Source organism: Mesitornis unicolor, unplaced genomic scaffold, assembly GCF_000695765.1.
Source record: "Mesitornis unicolor isolate BGI_N332 unplaced genomic scaffold, ASM69576v1 scaffold7472, whole genome shotgun sequence".
Lineage (NCBI taxonomy): Eukaryota > Metazoa > Chordata > Aves > Mesitornithiformes > Mesitornithidae > Mesitornis > Mesitornis unicolor.
The window spans coordinates 709-18,290 of record NW_010167068.1 but is presented as its reverse complement, the minus strand read 5'-3'; the positions used below and the strand labels follow the sequence as shown (position 1 = coordinate 18,290).

Here is a 17,582-nt window from a genome sequence, read left to right as displayed (position 1 = left end):
AGAGTAGCTAACTATCCTGCTCTTTGAATCAAAGGATTTCATCACTTATAGGCATCAAATTTTATAGACGGTCAAAGTGGTGTCAGAGAAACCCAAAGAGAACAACTGCAAGAAAGCATGACTTGTGGGGAAAACCTGAAGGAAGTGGTTGCATTTAGGCAAAAAAACCCACCAGACTGACTAAAGGATGTAAGTGTGAGTAAGGTGTATAGATGACTTTTTGGCAGTTACAGTCTAGCTCTTTTTTTCAGTGTAAGGGTAGAAGCAGCCCAGGAGGCACTATCTCAGGGAAAAGAACTTGACTTTTTCCCCCTTCTCTAACATCTGAAAGGCTAGTCAGTCACTGCGGGAGACTATGAGAAGAACTGAGAAATTTCCTAGAGTGGATGAGAAAAAACCAACCCAATCCTATTTTGGAGCGGATTCAATTAATTTTAAGAGCAGATTCACAACAGCCACAGCTTGGTTTGGTGTAGCTAAGATCTGAGTGACAACGCCAGAGGCTCAGCCTGGCGTGTCTGCCTCAAGCACTCAAGCCCCACTGCTCTGGGGCATCACTGCCATTTTACCTTCCAACACCTCTCATCACAAACTGCACAGAACTTGGAGCAGTTCTTCGTCATTTTTTCCCTCTGAAACAAAAAGCCTCTGTTGTCACAAACTGTCCAGAGCATGAATTAGAGTGGCTCCAAACTCCTTCACTGCTACAAGCACAGACAACATGAGAACAAGCCACAAATGAGAAATGAGGCCAGGCTTGTCCACTGTGGTTTTCACCGGGCAGGGTTACAGCAGCTTACAGGAACGTACTCCTCCACACTGACCAGAAGCCCTGGCTCCATTCTGGATGCACAAAAATTACAATGCCATGCAGTATCCTGAACTTTCTGAGGAAGACTGTGCTCATAAATGTCATGTAGGCAACACCGCTTCCAGTTCTTCTTTATTCAAACAAGAGTCTCACAGACATCAAATGCTCTAGAAATTTTTATCAGTAAACAGTTGCCAAGAAACCCAGGTGTTGCTCTCTCTCTCTGCATCCCCTTAACCCATAAATCAAAGTATAGACAGATTTCATCACAGTTAATACCATCAGGTCATATTTCTCACCATTCCTCAGACTCAGCTGAGATGGCAGCCTGGGTACAGAGGTTTGTGTAAGCTAAAAATACCTGCTATATTTGTTAAGCCAGAAATACTAGTTATGAAATGCTTGCTCAGAGTTTATAGGTAAACTTGGCCCATTGAGATATAGTGTTATGTGATCCCAACATACACGGTAAAGATTCGGTGCTGTGTGGGACGAGTCATGGTGATACTCATGACGCAGGTCTTCCAGGTAAGGTAAGATAAAGTAAGGTCAAAGGATCTTATTAATTCCTGGGTGCTCTCTTCTATGGAAACTGTATTACCTTGACATAACACTGCCTGCATCGTGCACAGTGAACCACAGGAAAGTTTTCTGTGTCTGAAGTTTCCGTTTTACAGTTAGAAGTTCTGCCTGGGAGTATCACTTCTTTATTTGAATGAAGAATTGGAAACCTTAAAAGGAACTACAAATCCACTAATGCACAACTTCTCCCTCTTCATCTCATTATGCTTTCCAAGGGGAGAAATTTTTAAAACAATGATCTTAGATTAACCAGATCAAAGCTCTAATCTTACCATGTCAAAGACACCATTGCCCCTGTCTCCAGCTGACAGAAATACATCAGGAAAAAAAAAGGTAAAAAATTGGGGAGGGGGGCGGGGGATTGGAGGGTGATGGGGGAAGGGACCGTGCTTGTGAACAAATGGAGTGCATTGCACAAAGTAGGAGACCTGACTAGCAACACAAGAAATTTCTTCCCTTCCTAACAGGAACTAGCCATGATGGTTGCAAAATTTGAGTTGCTGCTGAAGTTTTAACAAAGTTGGCTACACAGTTGCACACCACTAAGAAAATCCATGGTCCCAAGTTCTTAGTGCTCTTGTTGATGGCACAGAAGCAGAAGGAGCTGGAGTTTATTTTTCTCCTGGAAAGCACTATGGAAGTAATTTGAAAGAGAAATAGAGATACTTGTTTTTGTAGTGGGGAATTGCTGGATAGGTGCACAAATACAATGAGGAAGGCAAATCTTCCTCAAAAGAGAAAGCCATTGAGCCCATTGTGCTTTCTCTTAAAATGAAGTTGGTGGTTTCACCTTCATTTTTTTAATATCCAGAGCAGAAACTAATTCTTTAAAAAGCAGGTAAAGGGGTTGGGTTCCTTAGGCACAAATGTAGCAATTCATCACCATCTAGTGCTGCTTGAGATGCTGTAGTCATTCTGACTGACCTCTACCTGCCATTTCAAAAGGTCATGTGTCTGCCCATGCCAGACCAGTGTCACACCTGCCAGCCCTGTGTGGCTACCTCAGATGTCCTAGCATGTCTACTATGGCACAAGACAATCTTTTAGGCACCTGAATCCACACACACACAGAATTTTAGAAGTGATTCAGTGGTTCAGTGTTTTTTAGAAACTAGGAAGACCAAGCACAACATCATCAATAGCAGTACGTAGAGTTGAGTACCAAGCTCAAAATACGTCATTTTCACCAGTGTAAGCACCAGTGCTCTGATACTACGTGAGCTCAGTAACTGCTCAGACCTTGAAATAAGGTCCTACAAATATTGCACAAATTAATATTTTTTCATTCATTTTCTGATAATCCATAGCTGTAATACCACTACAATATTAGCCCTTCCCTCAACTGTAGCACCTTGATTGCTATTCCAAAATTTCTTATCCCATTGAGGCTCTTGAAATAGTTGCAAGGTCTCTATAAATTCACAATTATTCAAGTCTCTTGATTTAAACTCTCCTTTATGTCACAAATCCACTTAAGCATTTTTTCACATTTTCTTGATGTCCGTTGCTTTCAGTGTTTTTTTCAGTAACCTTCCTGTCACTCCATTGTCTCGCTCCTTGTTCCATTTTTCCCAGTTCCTCCAGTCGTTGCTCCTGCCGCTCCACACAGAATCCTCTCTCTATGCTTTGTCTTCTTGCCTCTGGATTTCCCTTGCCTGATGCCCTTTGATTGGGTCTCACCATTGTCTCAAACTTCACCATATCTTTCCCAGAGCTAGTTCAAGACTTCTGAAGAGCATCGATGAAACAGAAGTGTGCTGACTTAAGGACTGGAGCCAACATTGCATCTGCAATGGCTAATTGCATTAGCAGGAAAAAGAAAAGGCTGGGCAAGAACAACCTGCTGCTTCTGGTGTTGCCTGAGGAGGAAGGCAGTCAAGGCTGTGGACGGTGACTGCTGCTGAAAGGAGCGCTGAGCCCCCATTTCTCCTCAAGCTCTTTCTCTTTTTTAAGGTTTATTTCTTGCTTCTCTCTCATCAGAGAAGCACTCTACTAAGTAGTGAGTGAGCAACGTGTGGCTACCATTTCCTTTTAAGTAACTTCTAGATTCAGATCTGCAAGATCTATTGAAAATTGCTCATGGAAATCTTGTATTTATAAGATGTGTAGACAAAAGCCCCAAACAGTTTTAACCTATAGGAAAATACCAGTGTATCTGATAATAAGATGAACCTTTGCCATGTGCTTTTAAGGTAACTTGCAAAATGAAGGGTGTATTTTCCCTGCACCATCACTATCCCCCTGAGAGTGAGGACTTGTTTTATTAGTAGTCTGTGGTCACTGCAGTACAGACCTTAGCCTTAGCTTCACCTTGGACTTGCCATTTCAAGGTTTCTCTCTTAGGGGAATCATTTTCTCTAACTCCCCAAATGTCTTTGACACAAAACCCTATCTTTTTGCTTTATTCCTGAGCTAACTAAGACACCATCTGAAAATGCTCTTAATGCCACATATGATTAACTTGCAGTTAAACATGTCAATGTTAAGATAAGATTTTTGTGTGTAGAGAGTTGTCAGAGTAAGAAACATGAAAGTAACAGCTGCATATACAACATAACTGTCCTCACTTCCCAGTGTTCGGTATTAGCCTTGTTTTTTCCACAAGATGTTTTTTCCACTCTGTGGTCAAGACGCCAGCTTGTATCTTACCCTTTGTCACTCTATTAAAATCCTTGTGCAGTTCTACAGCTTATTTTGATGAAAACTCCATCTCTCCTACCATTCTTGCCATTTGAATCACAGCTTTCACCACATCTTTGTGTCCTCCCTCAATTTGTTCTCTCTCACAAACACTGCCCAGCCTAGTTCTCATCTCCTGCTTCTCCAGATCTGTGTGCTCCTCCCTTGGTCTTTGGCTTCCAGCAGGGAAAGTACAAAATGCCTGGGAGAGCACCTCCCATGGAGCTGGGCAGCATTTTCTCCACCGGGGAGCCACAGTTCTACACATGACTGTACCTTTGTTCTTGTTGAATTGACAGCGGCTTCCACAGGGTGGCAAAAGACACGGCCTGACTCCCTTCTTCTTCCTGGCATGTTTCTCAAATCATGGCACAGAGACAGCAGAACTTCTCCACAAAATAGCTACTCTTTAAAAATAAGAAAGGGGGGGCGGGCAGAATGTTCTGTTTTGAAAAATCTCATTCTCAAATATTGCTGTCTCATCAAAACTTGAAAAATCAAGCGATCAAGTAAGCAAAAAAAAGGGAAGAAAGAAAAAAAAAGCTGAATAACTGTTAGAAGGCAAATCTGGTGAGGAAAGGAATCAAGGCAAATCTGGTGAGGAAAGGAATCAAACCAAACAGCATTTTTCAAAACTATGAGCAAGAACCCTATTTGCAGGGCTTTGAGGCACTTTAAATATAAAAATTAACTTCAAAATATAACTGCAGGTAGGTTTCAACTGAGCTATTGCATAGCTTAGAAGCAAGATACACAACTTAAATGTCTGCTGATATAATGTGACAAAACACTTTTCCCTTCTGATGTGGACTGTGGCCAGCGCAGTCAAACCATTTCCCATTTCCTGCCTTCACTGCATCACGAGCTGTAAGCACAGGCTGGTAACCAGCTTCACGACGGACAGGTCAGTGATAACAACACAGATGACCTCGTGTACACACCTAGCACCTCCAACTTCAGTTGTCTGCAGGCAGCTGCATTTGGAATAAGTCTTCTTTTAAAGCAAGGCTCCTGGCTTTCTCTGGAATTGCTTTGACAGACAAGAGACCTTGTTTTCTTTTGCTCATGGATTTCCCATTTTTTCATGGAAAGATAACAAAAAGAACCTGTGAAGAACTGCTGGGAAAGAACAGAAAGAATGGTAGCTATTTAATACGAGAGAGTGAAAGTATGGAAGGAGCTTTGTGTCTCTGTGTTTTGTAAGTACTCTAATACTACGTTTTTTATGAGTTTTCAGATAGCTCCAAAGACCAGTGTTCATCTTCTCTAACATTAATAGTTCTTCCCTAACATTAACACACTCCAAGGCAGGGTGTGTGTGTATTCAAGTAATGATAGTTGCCTTAGGCTTCCTCTATAGTGAGTGCTGAGAGGGTGACATTTGCAAAAGACATTTTATTCAATAGAGGATAGATTAACTGTAATCTGCTGATACTGGTCTCTCTCTGCAGAAAATAAGAGGAGCCCAGAGAAAATAGATTTGCCTGCCAAAATATAGTAGGAGCCTTAGTCAAAGTTACTGCCACCGTAATGATGAGTAAATAGCATTTTAGCACTGCTGGGATACAGAAAAGTCTCACAGAGTGTTACAAAATAGTTCCTTCCTCATAGACATTTTATCTGATTAAAGTCTAGCTGTATTCTTCAAAAGAATTTTATCTGATTTAAGAACATAAGCTGAAACAGAAAGCTATAATGTACAGATCGAATTAACATGACAGGTCCAAGAACAAGATGGGCATAGAAAATTACTACTTCTAATCTTTAATTTTAATTGCTACAATTAAAATTTTATTATTTTCTTTTGCTGTAGGGAATAGCACTTTTCTTTCCCTTTCAAGAAGCCTGTTTTACACTTTTCGTATATGTAATTGAACTGTTCCTAATGTTTTCAAAGTTTATGAATTAGTAACTCCTGAGTCTGTCTTTGTTTGACCCTATGAGGTTTTACAGTTTTCTTGATGATGTGTTTGAGTGTCATGAAAAGTTTTTAACACTACATCTAATTAATTCAAAAATATCAGAAAATATTTTTCTCAATAATCAAAAGAAGGTATTTCTTTTGAAACAGAGAAGTGAGAAAAAGGGATATGGAAATGGAATACTGTGGTGTTGGTGGGTAGAAGAAAGGAGGTCTGCGAAATGGCAGAGTAAAAAGAGAATTGGGAAGTTTGGGACAAACAGAGCCCTCGCGGAGGGAGCTGTGGGAACCTGCTTTAAGTATGGTGTGGAAGGAGACAACGTAGGGGGTGCAGGGAGGGCAGGGGGTGTGGAACAGAAAGGGCATGCATACCCTGTCAGCAGGGACAAACGGTGATCCTGGCACCGAGAAAGAGTGACAATGTTAGTCCCTGACATGGGAAGATGGCTGCTGAGATCTCATGCATCAGAGGTAGATGAGGAAGTGAAGGGCTGCTTAGGTGCTTGCAATGAGTTTGAACTACTGATGTAGCAGAGAGGATGTCTACAGAGTATCACAGAATCACAGAATTTCGGGAGTTGGAAGGGACCTCGAAGGATCATCCAGTCCAACCCCCCTGCCAGAGCAGGATCACCTAGACTAGGTCACACAGGAACGCGGCCAGGCGGGTTTTGAATGTCTCCAGAGAAGGAGTAGGTCATGGACAGATGCAAGCTGACATGAGGGTTAGACTTTGTGCCACACTTACAGAGTCACTTTCCTGTTCTTCCCTCTTTTATTTTTTTCCCCAGTGCAAAGCAGATCTACCTTGTGATAGCTTGCAGACATGCTTTTGTCTGTCAACAGTGTTCTGGGCAGGTATATGAAAATGCGTGTGACTTTCAGCTATCCTCTGTGTGTTTTTCGTGTTAAAAACTGTTAAAAACTTTAGTGCTCGGTGTATTTGACTTTAACTTGTGCATTAACGAATGTAATAGTTAAACTGCAGGGGTGGCAGCAATGGTATAATGGATAATGGCTTGAGAGGTAAAAGCAACGTTTGTCTTCAGATAGCAAATGGGATGGTAATAGCATGTTGGCTCAGAATTGCCTCAGAGACTGGACTGTCTGACAGTGGTTGTCTAGGCAGAAGAAAGCTGTCCTAAAGCTGGAAGCAATCAACACTGAAACCCTCAGTGCATCTTAAAACATTGATTAGCACCTAGCATGTTTGGCGCACAAACTGGTGCACACCTCGAATTAGCTCCATGGGCAGAGATACTGATCCACTTGCTACAGAGCACAACCAACCTTTTTGTCCTCTACTGATTGGGGTACAGGACAGCAAGGGTATTCCCATTTTGCATCTTTTGATCAGGCATGGTGCCCAGCTCTGCTGATACGTCTTCCTCCACTGTACAGCAGCAGTGCTTTCGCATAAAGCTGTCCCAGGTAGTGCCTCAGTCCAGACCTGCTGCTCCTGATTCTGTTTTCCCAATGGTTCATCATGGCATCTCCCCAAAAAAGCTTTTCTCAGCCTGCCTTTCTGCCACTGGATTTCACTTGTGTCCAGACCAGGCACTTGTACTTAGCAGTTCTTGCTAAGCACTTAGTCATTAATGTGGAAACAGAAGTTTCCATTTTAATGGTACTTTCATGTTTAAAAGTTACAGTAGCCAAAAAATATCCAAGCAGTAACCTTTCCAAATTTAGATGATAGGTAAAGAATGAGCTTCAAACATCGTTTTCTGTGTTTTGTTTTTAGTTTTGTTTGTTGGGGTTTTTTCCTCACATCTATGTCTATGTTTAAAGAAATAACACCCACATCTATAAAATACTCTTAAGCCAGGAACATGTGAATTTCCACAGGTATCTCAAGGAGGAAAAAAACCCAAACCAAAACAAACAAAAAAACCAGAAGATGCATCCCTGTGATACAACTCTTTGTATTAAAGTAAATCTATTCCAACTGGAAGTCTTGTCCTGATCTCAGTCCGTAGTAACTTTTTTTGCAGAATCAAGTCGTTTATTTCCAGAGTAACTATTCATTTATGCACAAAACCCCTGAGCCAGGTTTTCACCCTAAGCTCCTCTCTCCCAAGACAGCTTAACTCATGTAGCTACAGCTGAAATCCTTCTGATGAATGTGAATACTAGTTAAAAGAACTTGTTTTCAGATACTGCTGTCCACATCCCATGCTTATTTATGGTAGTTATTTCTTTGCAGCTATATTGCGTTTTTTGATCATGGTCATGATCTCCAGTTCATTTTCTGAATAGCTGCCATTGCAGTATTTGATAAAACTTTTATTTCTGTTGACAAAATATATGCAAGACCATCAGTAGCCTGAGTGTTCAAACACCTGCATATTATTAAAAATCATAATAACTAAAACCCTGGGTAATTCAAAGGAAGAATAATTTTGTTAAACGTAGGACCTGTGAAGTCATTCATCATTTTCTGAGTGCTGGTGACTGGAGGCCATTTTCTACTAATATCTCTCAAAGAATTCAACAGTCTTTTTGTGATACAACTGCAAAATAAAGTTTAAGGAAGTGTCACACATGAGGAGGATAAGAAGATAGATAAGAGGATGGGATGTCTGTGGAATCAAATTACTCTTATATAAAGGCCTATGAATTTAGTTCATAAGTTCTTTGAAAACCCCTGGTTAGAGTAATCTTGTATTTGAAGATATGAAATGTTCTCTCATTTTGCAAACTCTAGGGTCCCTTCAGTTTTGCTTTTCTACCTCTGTCTTATTCAATTTTACTGAGCAACTTCTCATGTCTTTAATACTAACTGCTGTTTTCAGACATTTCCAGTCTTGCACTTTGTTAAAAATGTGGTGTCTCTTCTTTCTACCACCTTGTCTGTTTTTGGCAGCAGGAGTCAGAGACTCAGACCACTGTTATATTCCTAATATCATACATGCTCTTGAGTATATGTCCAGTACCATATAAATCTCTAGCTATACTCTGGTTAAATCAAACATATTCTAGGTTGAAGTAATGTCGTATATGGTCACACATGGAATACATGAAGGTACAGACAGCTCAAGGGGTCACTGTGTGGGGCAATGTGGGGGGAATACAGTTTGAATTTGTGATGCCACAATGAGCTGCCATAAGAATGTGGATTACATGAAAAACATTCTGCGACTTCATATTCTTACGTATGCTGTGGCAACCTCTTCACCTGTTCTCTTCTTCAGAGGAATGCCAGCAAATCTCATGCAAAAGGTGAACTGCAAGTTTTCTACAGAGTCATTCTTTGTCACTACTTAGATTAATATAGTTTACTTTCTCTCTTTCTCTCCCCTCACATTCTTCCCAAGTTCTATCAATATGATAGAAGACATTCACAAAGGCAATCTTTCAGAGCACCACTCCACGCCAATGTGCTTGTTTTCCATACAGCATTGCAGTCTTGTGTCATATCTCAGTTGAATCTTTTGTCCTTGTTCTCAGCTGTAGACCAGTTATTTGAAAGGTGACTGCTTCTCTCATGGTTCTGGTAATTAGTTGGAAGACAGCCCATTTTACCGTAGACTATAACTTCAGGGAAAGAAAGGCACCTCACTTTTGTCTTTTTAGCTATTTAGGTCTTCCTTATAGCTCCACTTCTGAAGGACGGGTACATATTAGCACTGCCTCTCCATTGTGAAAAGGTTGTCTCATGATTAGTCCAACCCAGTGTAAAGTCTGAAAGTCGACCAGGTCGCTGCTCCCCTTCCCCTCACTGCTGATGGAAATATCGCAGCTCTCAATGACATGTGTGCCTGCCCTTTGCTTGTAGTTTATTCCCATGTTGACATTTGCACAAAGTAGTTTCTAGTGCCATGAAGCAATTCTGCTGGTGGTGAGCAAGGACTTAGGCACCCTATGGAAGCAAGGACTCTTCACTTACATAGCACCTGCAGTGGAATTCCAGGGCCTATTTTGTGTTTTACTGCCTCAGAACGAGTAATGGAATTTCTCAGTGACATCTAGCCCTTTCTGGATGTATAAACTTGAAGAATTTTCACTGCTTTGACTTACCAGATCTACTTTATTGGAGTTATAGTAGTACATAGGAAATGCACCTAAGGAGCTGGAGGGAAGCTCCGGCAGTTAGCTGATGTGGACATGAGCTAGTTGGATGTATTTTATCAAGTTCTATGCTAAGCAAAGCACAGTGTCTGCAGGTTAAACACAACACTCTTAGCTACATTTACATGGCCTAACTCTGCAGGGCAAAAAGAGAGCCATAAATTTTGTCCAAAGTCAAGCATTCAAAAACTGAGATCCGCATACCATTGTGAAGGGGTTAGATCTGAATTGGCAAGTTATGGCAAAGTAATATCTGGGTTTCTGAGGCTTAAGAAAACAACATGCATGACTACTTTTAGTTAGCAGACAATTAAACATATGATTTAGAGAATCTCAATAATTTTGAAAGCTCATATATATATACAATTGATGCTATTTAGCACCAGGCATTTCTTTAGATTTGTTTCTTTGGTTTTAGTCTTTCATTGTGTTGCAGTTTAAGATACAAGCAAACAAACAAAACCAAAAGCTGATTGTCAAGATCAGCTGTTGGAGTGGTCTGACAGTTGATAAAAAGCATAATGTATACAACAATGTTTTTCACAGCTTTGAAGATCTCATCTACACTTACCGTATCTTCAGAGAACACCAAGGATATTTTAGAATACAGGTGAGTAAATCTCATTTCATCTGTAAAGATTGCACTAAAGATCGTTGTCTTGATTTAAAAAAATAATATACATGAACACATCACCTTAGAAAATGTGTTCTTCTCTCTTCTTGATTTTTTTAAATGTTATTCTTATTACTATATATGAGCTCAGAAATATCACAGAATGATAGGAGTTGGAAGGGATCTCAAAAGAGAGAAAGTAGCTATTATCTTTGTAGAATTCCCTTGCAACCTAAGTGGATCTGTTATCTGTTGACTATCTGCTTTCTGATTTGATCACTTCTTTTTGATAGCATTGAAGAAAAGTCTATCAATTTCTTGCTCCAGTTCCTAATTAGCTTTTTCTACTCGAAAGCTCTGCCATTGCACCCAGCATCTTATAGGAATTTGGAATATTGTAATGAACTTTTTAATTTAAAGATTTGATTATCTATAATCCTGTGCGATTCTGAGGCACCTGAACTGATGACCCCAGATAATGCTGCTAATTGCTTGAATAAGCACAAGAGCTAGCTGTATCCATCCAATCCCTAGGCAAGGTGAGAGCACACTTCAAAAGCTGGCTCACTCCTCTGCTTGTAGCAGGACAGCCAACAGGACTGGCAACAATTACGTGACATTTAAGTGGAATGAGGAATTCACTCCATAAAGGACACACCAAGCTCTCATATGCTGGTAATTTCTTGCTTATTAGTGGTTTGGACTGAGTACAAAAGACACAATTTCCAATGAAGAAGAATGGTTTGTTGACAAAAAAATCATCTGTTTTGAACTACAGCCACGCTAGTGGGGTTTGCTGTCATGCCTATCAGCAGATACTAACTCAAACACTGGTAGTTTTTTTCAAACCCAATTTTCCTTGCAAGGTTTTGCCAAGAATGTGAAAAAAGAGTTCTGTTCTTCAAATTTTTAAGTCAGTTTGTTTTGCTTACTCAAATAATAGACTGACATAATGTATTGATGGTGGAAGGGAGGTTGTTGGGGCTTTTTTAAGGACCACAAACTTCCTGCAGCAGGTTGACCCTGACTAGCAGCTAAGCACCCACACAGCTGCTCACTCCCTCTCCCCCTCAGCAGGACAGGGCGAGGGGAAGAGTGGGGGGAAAAAGTGAGGAAACTCCTGGATCAAGATAAAAGACAATTTAATCAGTGAAGCAAATCTGTGCATGCAAGCAAAGCAAAGGAGGAGTTTCATCATTGCTTACCATCGGGAGGTAGATGTTTAGCCATCTCCTAGAAAGCAGGGCCTCAGCATGCATAATGGTTATTTGAGAAGACAAATGCCATAACCACAAACATCCCCACTTTCCCTGACTTTTTATTGCTGAGCACAGTGTCATATGGGATGGAATAGCCTTTTGGTCAATTCCTGTCTACTGTTCTGCTTGGTCCCCTTCCAGTGTCTTGCACACCCCCAGCCTACTCACCGGGTGAGCAGAGTGTGAAAAAGAGAAGACCTCAGGGCTGTGCAAGCACCTTTAAGTGACAGCCAAAACATGGGTGTGTTATCAACACTGCTTTAGTCACAGATTCAAAACACAGCACTACACAGGCTGCTACAAAGAAAGTTAACTACATTCCAGCCAAACCCAGTACACAGAGGCAGTGGCACTCAGTCCATACGGGGCTCAAGGGAAGATAAAAGATGCAGAAAAACAAAGAAAATAAAGACATGTTTCTTTGTTAGCTAGCAAATGAAGCAAAACTAAAGTGCCTCATTCACTTTTAATGACTAGTAGTAGGACTCTCGCTGTGATCAAAATGTGATTGAAGCTGCTTAATGTGCTTACTGTCTGTCACTGTCCTGAAGTCACCAGCATTGCAAAGTCTCTGTACAGATCACTGGGGGGCTGTGCTGTGGAAGCAGTTCAGTCCAGCTGTTGAACCCACACATTAAAAAACAGTTTGTGAGAACGCTGTTCCCCCACTTAGGAGTGCCATCCTCTGTGTTTGGCCTCAGGAGTCTCCAATGCAAGTCACAAAGATGGACAAATAATAAACCTCTGCCTAAAAGTGAAAGCTGGTGCCAAGGATTTTTGTATGGATCCTCAGACACGTCTGCTGCCTCTGCACATGTCCTTTGCTTGACAGTGCTGATAATTTGTAAAACGTTTGGCTTTTGCTTGTCGCATAGCTGTTGAAATCCAACAACTTGAGAACTAAATACGTTATTCCTAAACTTGTGCTCTAAGACCAGAGGGAAGTCTGTAATGCTGTCACTCTTTGACACTCTGCTGTAGTGGATTGCTGCAGCACAAATCTGAGCCAATATTTTAAACTGATGTTCTTTTGTCAAAAAAAAGATAGTGAGTGAGGTTACATCTAGTGCTTTAAGGATAGTACAATATTGTGTCACCAAACCTGTCTACAAAACAGATACCTGGTAAACAAGAAGCAACCCATTGCTCCTTTCATTTTTGGGACTCTATGTGAAGGGCAGTTGCAAACAATCTTTCTTTTCCTTTCCCTGCAGACTACTGAAGGTGTCCCAGATAAGATCTTCAGAACGTTAAAGGACCTAATATACACTTATGAAAAGCCAAATCAAGGACTAATAATAAACCTCCGCTACCCAGTAAAGAAACAAAAGGCCTCACAAAGAAGCCAGAGGTTCAAGTCAGGAAAGGATGGCATTTATGATGGTGAGATATTTAGCTCTGCCTTTGTGGTTTGGGGTTTTTTTAAGACAACTGTATTGACAGGTTTGTGGTGAATAGTTGCTATGTGCTCTCTGAGACCTGCTTGCAAGAACATAAGCTCAACATCCTTCTCTCTTACCTTCACTGGAAAACAGTTATTCCCAGCTCATAGGTTACATACTATCATCCACTGTAAACTGACAAGTTAAAATTACAAGAGACACAGAAGGCAAAGCATGATGTTGCCCAGCTCATTCTTTCATGGTTGTTCATGCTTCTGGGCTCAGGAAGGCTGAGGACCAGTTTTACCCATTGTGGTTCTGCCGAGCTGTCAGGCTTCTGCACTTCACTGAGAGCTTTGCCTTCATTCTCCAGGTTGAAAGTTATTTTTATACCAAAATCTAACTCAGTTATTTTTGAGATGCTACGGGGGGGGGGGGGGGGGGGGAAAAAAAAAAAAAAAAAAAAAAAAAACAACAAAAAAAACAAAAAAAAAACAAACAAAAAACCCCAAACGAACAAAACACACACACAAAAAAAACCAAAGGCAAAAACAAAGTAATCCAGCTTGTGCTTTGTTGTGGTCTGTATTAAAACATGACTAATTTTTTATGTTTGTATGTTGAAAATAAGAAGCATACAGCCTTGTGCTCAGGATCACAGCTTTGGAACCAGAGAGTTCAAACTCTGGTTGATGTTCTGCTAATTTATGCTCACAAGTCCCAGGTATGTTGGGTATTTATTTAGAAATGAAAGGGTGTGTTATGCTATAGTCATAGCTATCTCAGCTGCTAATCTGATTCACTGAGTATGGATGATTTCCAACATCTGACTGTTTCTCAGGAAGAAGGAGTCTCGTGAGGATACAACTGTTTAACACAGAAATTTACAGAGCTTGCTGGCTCAGAAAAGACAATGCAGGCTTTGCCTTCAAATGGGCACCCAGAGGGCCCAGTCCGTAAGACATAAGGCCTAAACATTGGCCCTTCAATAGCAGAGAGAGTAGTGAGAAACCAAATCGAGTTACTGATACCTGCCCAGCAACATGGCCACAGGCCATCCTGCTTAACATGGGCTTTCAAAGGAGCCATTTGCAATGACAACATCTCTTTTTTAATTGATTTCTTTACAGAAATTGATGACAGCGAATACGTCACTGTCTTACCCTGAATGATCTGCAACCTGACGATCTGGGAAGCTGCCCTTTCGGGCTGAGCCACAGCACAATGGATTGTCTGGGGAAGGCTGCCAGCTGTGCATCCTCTGTTGTTGATCTGTACCTCTGGAATTAGTCTCCTCCTTTTGCAGACTGTCAGAGCATCTGTGTTTTCTCCCAGCAGATTCAGTACAAGCTACTATATATTTTTGCTCAGCAACAAAATAATTATTTTTTTATAACAGACACATGCATACATCATATACATCTACTGGCAGGGAGGGTATCTGAGTACATGTATGTGTATTTTGGTTTTTTAGTCAGCAAACTGTCTAAGATGTCTACTGCTAAAATGAACAATCTGTTAGAAAGCAGCAATATAAATACAATAAATGAATGTGCATGAAGCAGTAGTTTATGGCAGAACTGGGATGTGTCAATATAGACCATGCACAACAAAAACTCTGTTGGTATCATAGGATGCTTAAAAACCTCTAAACTCTGAAAGACCTCTAAACTCTGTTAAACCTCTCAACTGTTACTTTGTGCATGATTCACGTTTGTTGTTGGATAAGTGGATAGTGTCTCAGCTATGTCAAGGAATACGAATATTGTCCTGTAGTTTGGAATAATCTAAATTAAAACAAAAAGGCTGTGTTAAAGCCATGCCATAAAGAATTAACCAACAACATGAAAATGGTTTGAAATACTTTTAATACTGATGAATGGTTCTGGAGGAGTGCAAGTTATACACACATGTTGGTATGAACACATCCTTTTTTTAATAGGTACTGTACATATGAGAATGCTTACTACATTTCATTTGCAACTGCCATTAGCCCTGTATTATAATATGTATAGGTTTTTTTAATGTCAGATTTTGCTTTAATCTTACCACTGATTTCAAATATTTAAAATACAATTTTGTTCTGAAGGCGGTCTGCAACTAGCATCCCAAGCCAGAGCTGGAACATATGTCCTGATTCTGCCGATGTCTAGTACCAACTCCGTCTCTGTTTGGGGTCTTGAGGAAGACATTTGTATTGACTGTGTGTTTGTTTAAAATCTTTCACAAAGTATTTATGCATTTTTATGTTTAATACTAGTTAGATTTAGTTAGATTTCTTTCTTACTATGTTTATTTCACAACACTGTTTATTTAGGGACTTTTAAATCTTTCAGAGCTTTGGACCACATTATGGATTTAACAGAGTAAACAGTTTCTGTTGCCAGGCTCAACTGGTACTTGTACCTTGAAGAAGACAAAAACTAAGAATATTAATTAACTCTGGCATTGCCAAAAATGCTTACGTAAGTGTCCAAAAGTCACGAATTGAAAAAAAATGTAGTTGTCCATGAAAAATTGTACTATTGGAGAGATAAAGGAGGGAAGGAAAAAAAAAAAGCAACCCTTACTATGTAAAAGCACACACACTGATGTGTCTACTTGCAGAATTCAGCAGCCTGCCTGGTGATCAGGTCTACCAGCCTGAGCAGCTGCTGAGATTCCAGCAGCCTGGTCTTTAACGGGACATAACGCTGCAGGCTTTCTGAAATGAGAGTCCCAGCAGTCCCCCACATATTTTGTCAGTCGCACTGATGGTTTTTCGGCAAAGCCCGAGTGACAAGGGATCCCAGCCCGTGCCTCGCGACCAGGACCATGTGATTCCTGATGGCTGAGCAGACTATTACAGCCAACCGGCACAAAGGGCTGGACTGTGGTGCTTCTCAGCAGGGATTTTCTCTAGTTAATATGCTGCGCGCTGCTTTGGATCTGGATTTACAGCGCTGCAGTGATTGCAGCTCCACATGCTGTACCTAGACCCACAGGTGCATCCATTCCCATGCTCCTGTGACATCTCACTTGTTGCCTACGAGAAAGTCAGCTGAAGTGAAGAGCGTGGAAAGAATAAAGAACTTAACTGAGGCAGCAAGGACCCTGCATGAAAAGAAACTGATTTTCAACATTCAGATGTGCGGGAGGAGCAGCGCGGTCTGTGAGGGCGCTGGGGAAAGCACTGGGGCGCGGAGCGGTGTGAGGCCTGCAGGTGGCGCTGTGCGCCCCCCGGCGGGGAGGATCTAAGGCAGAGGAGCGGATAGGTCGCAGAATGCTAAGCACAGGGTTCGATCCCCACGGCTCCCTTTTCCTCTCGCCAGCGCCTCGGCCCCAACTCAGCACGGTCCAGCCACATCCACCTCCTCTGAGGAAAAGCCTCCTGTATCTCTAAACTCCTCCACCGCCTCGGCCGCACGCGAGCCCTGAATCCGGACGCGCCCACATGTCCTGCATTTCCCACAGCTCTCCGTCAGGGCGTAAAGCAGCAGAGTACCAGCAGAGTACCTGCTCCTTGCTCCCCTAGCCACGCCACACCGCTTTCCATCTCCGAGGCTCACCCAGTGGGGACCCTCCCCGCTTCCATTCCCGTTAGAGCCAGGCGGCGGACGGCCGCACGCGAGCCCTGAATCCGGACGCGCCCACATGTCCTGCATTTCCCACAGCTCTCCGTCAGGGCGTAAAGCAGCAGAGTACCAGCAGAGTACCTGCTCCTTGCTCCCCTAGCCACGCCACACCGCTTTCCATCTCCGAGGCTCACCCAGTGGGGACCCTCCCCGCTTCCATTCCCGTTAGAGCCAGGCGGCGGAAGCGCTGCCTCCCGTCAGGCCCCGCGGGGTAGGCGCCCGCCATCCAAATGGCGGCGGCGGCGGGAGATACGAGTTTAGTTTTTCTCTCGTTTGTCTGAGGTTGTAGCTGAGGTGCCATGGATTCCTTGGCTTCTATGAAGTCCCTGCTCCAGGCAGCCGCGCAGTACCGGGCCGCCAAGACAGGGCCTAACGCGGAGCTTCTGCAGCGCAGCCTGGAGGTGAGAGCTGTGGCGGCGCACGGGCCCAGGGCGGCTCGGCCGGGAATGTGGAGGTGGCCGTGGTTTTCCCTTGGGCTTGACGGCACGGGTGACTCTTCTCGGAGCCTGCCTTCGGCTGGTTCCTCTCCGCCGTCATCGCCCTGGGCGGCCGCAGCGCGGGCTCTGGAGCCGCCGGGGCCTCGGCCGGTTCAGCCGTGTCGTTGCCTGTAGGCGGCCCCCTGTTGCGCCGGCTCCGCCGGGGCCCGCGCC

General features: G+C 42.4%; 1 protein-coding gene across 1 annotated transcript; it reads left to right on the top strand.

The window, feature by feature from the left end:
• The first annotated feature begins 5,137 nt into the window (after positions 1-5,137).
• SH2D1B (SH2 domain containing 1B) lies at positions 5,138-14,486 on the top strand. Its single transcript, XM_010178543.1, has 4 exons — positions 5,138-5,271; positions 10,611-10,674; positions 13,151-13,319; positions 14,449-14,486. The coding sequence occupies exons 1-4, from the start codon at positions 5,138-5,140 to the stop codon at positions 14,484-14,486; spliced, it is 405 nt and encodes a 134-aa protein (XP_010176845.1).
• Positions 14,487-17,582: the final 3,096 nt, after the last annotated feature.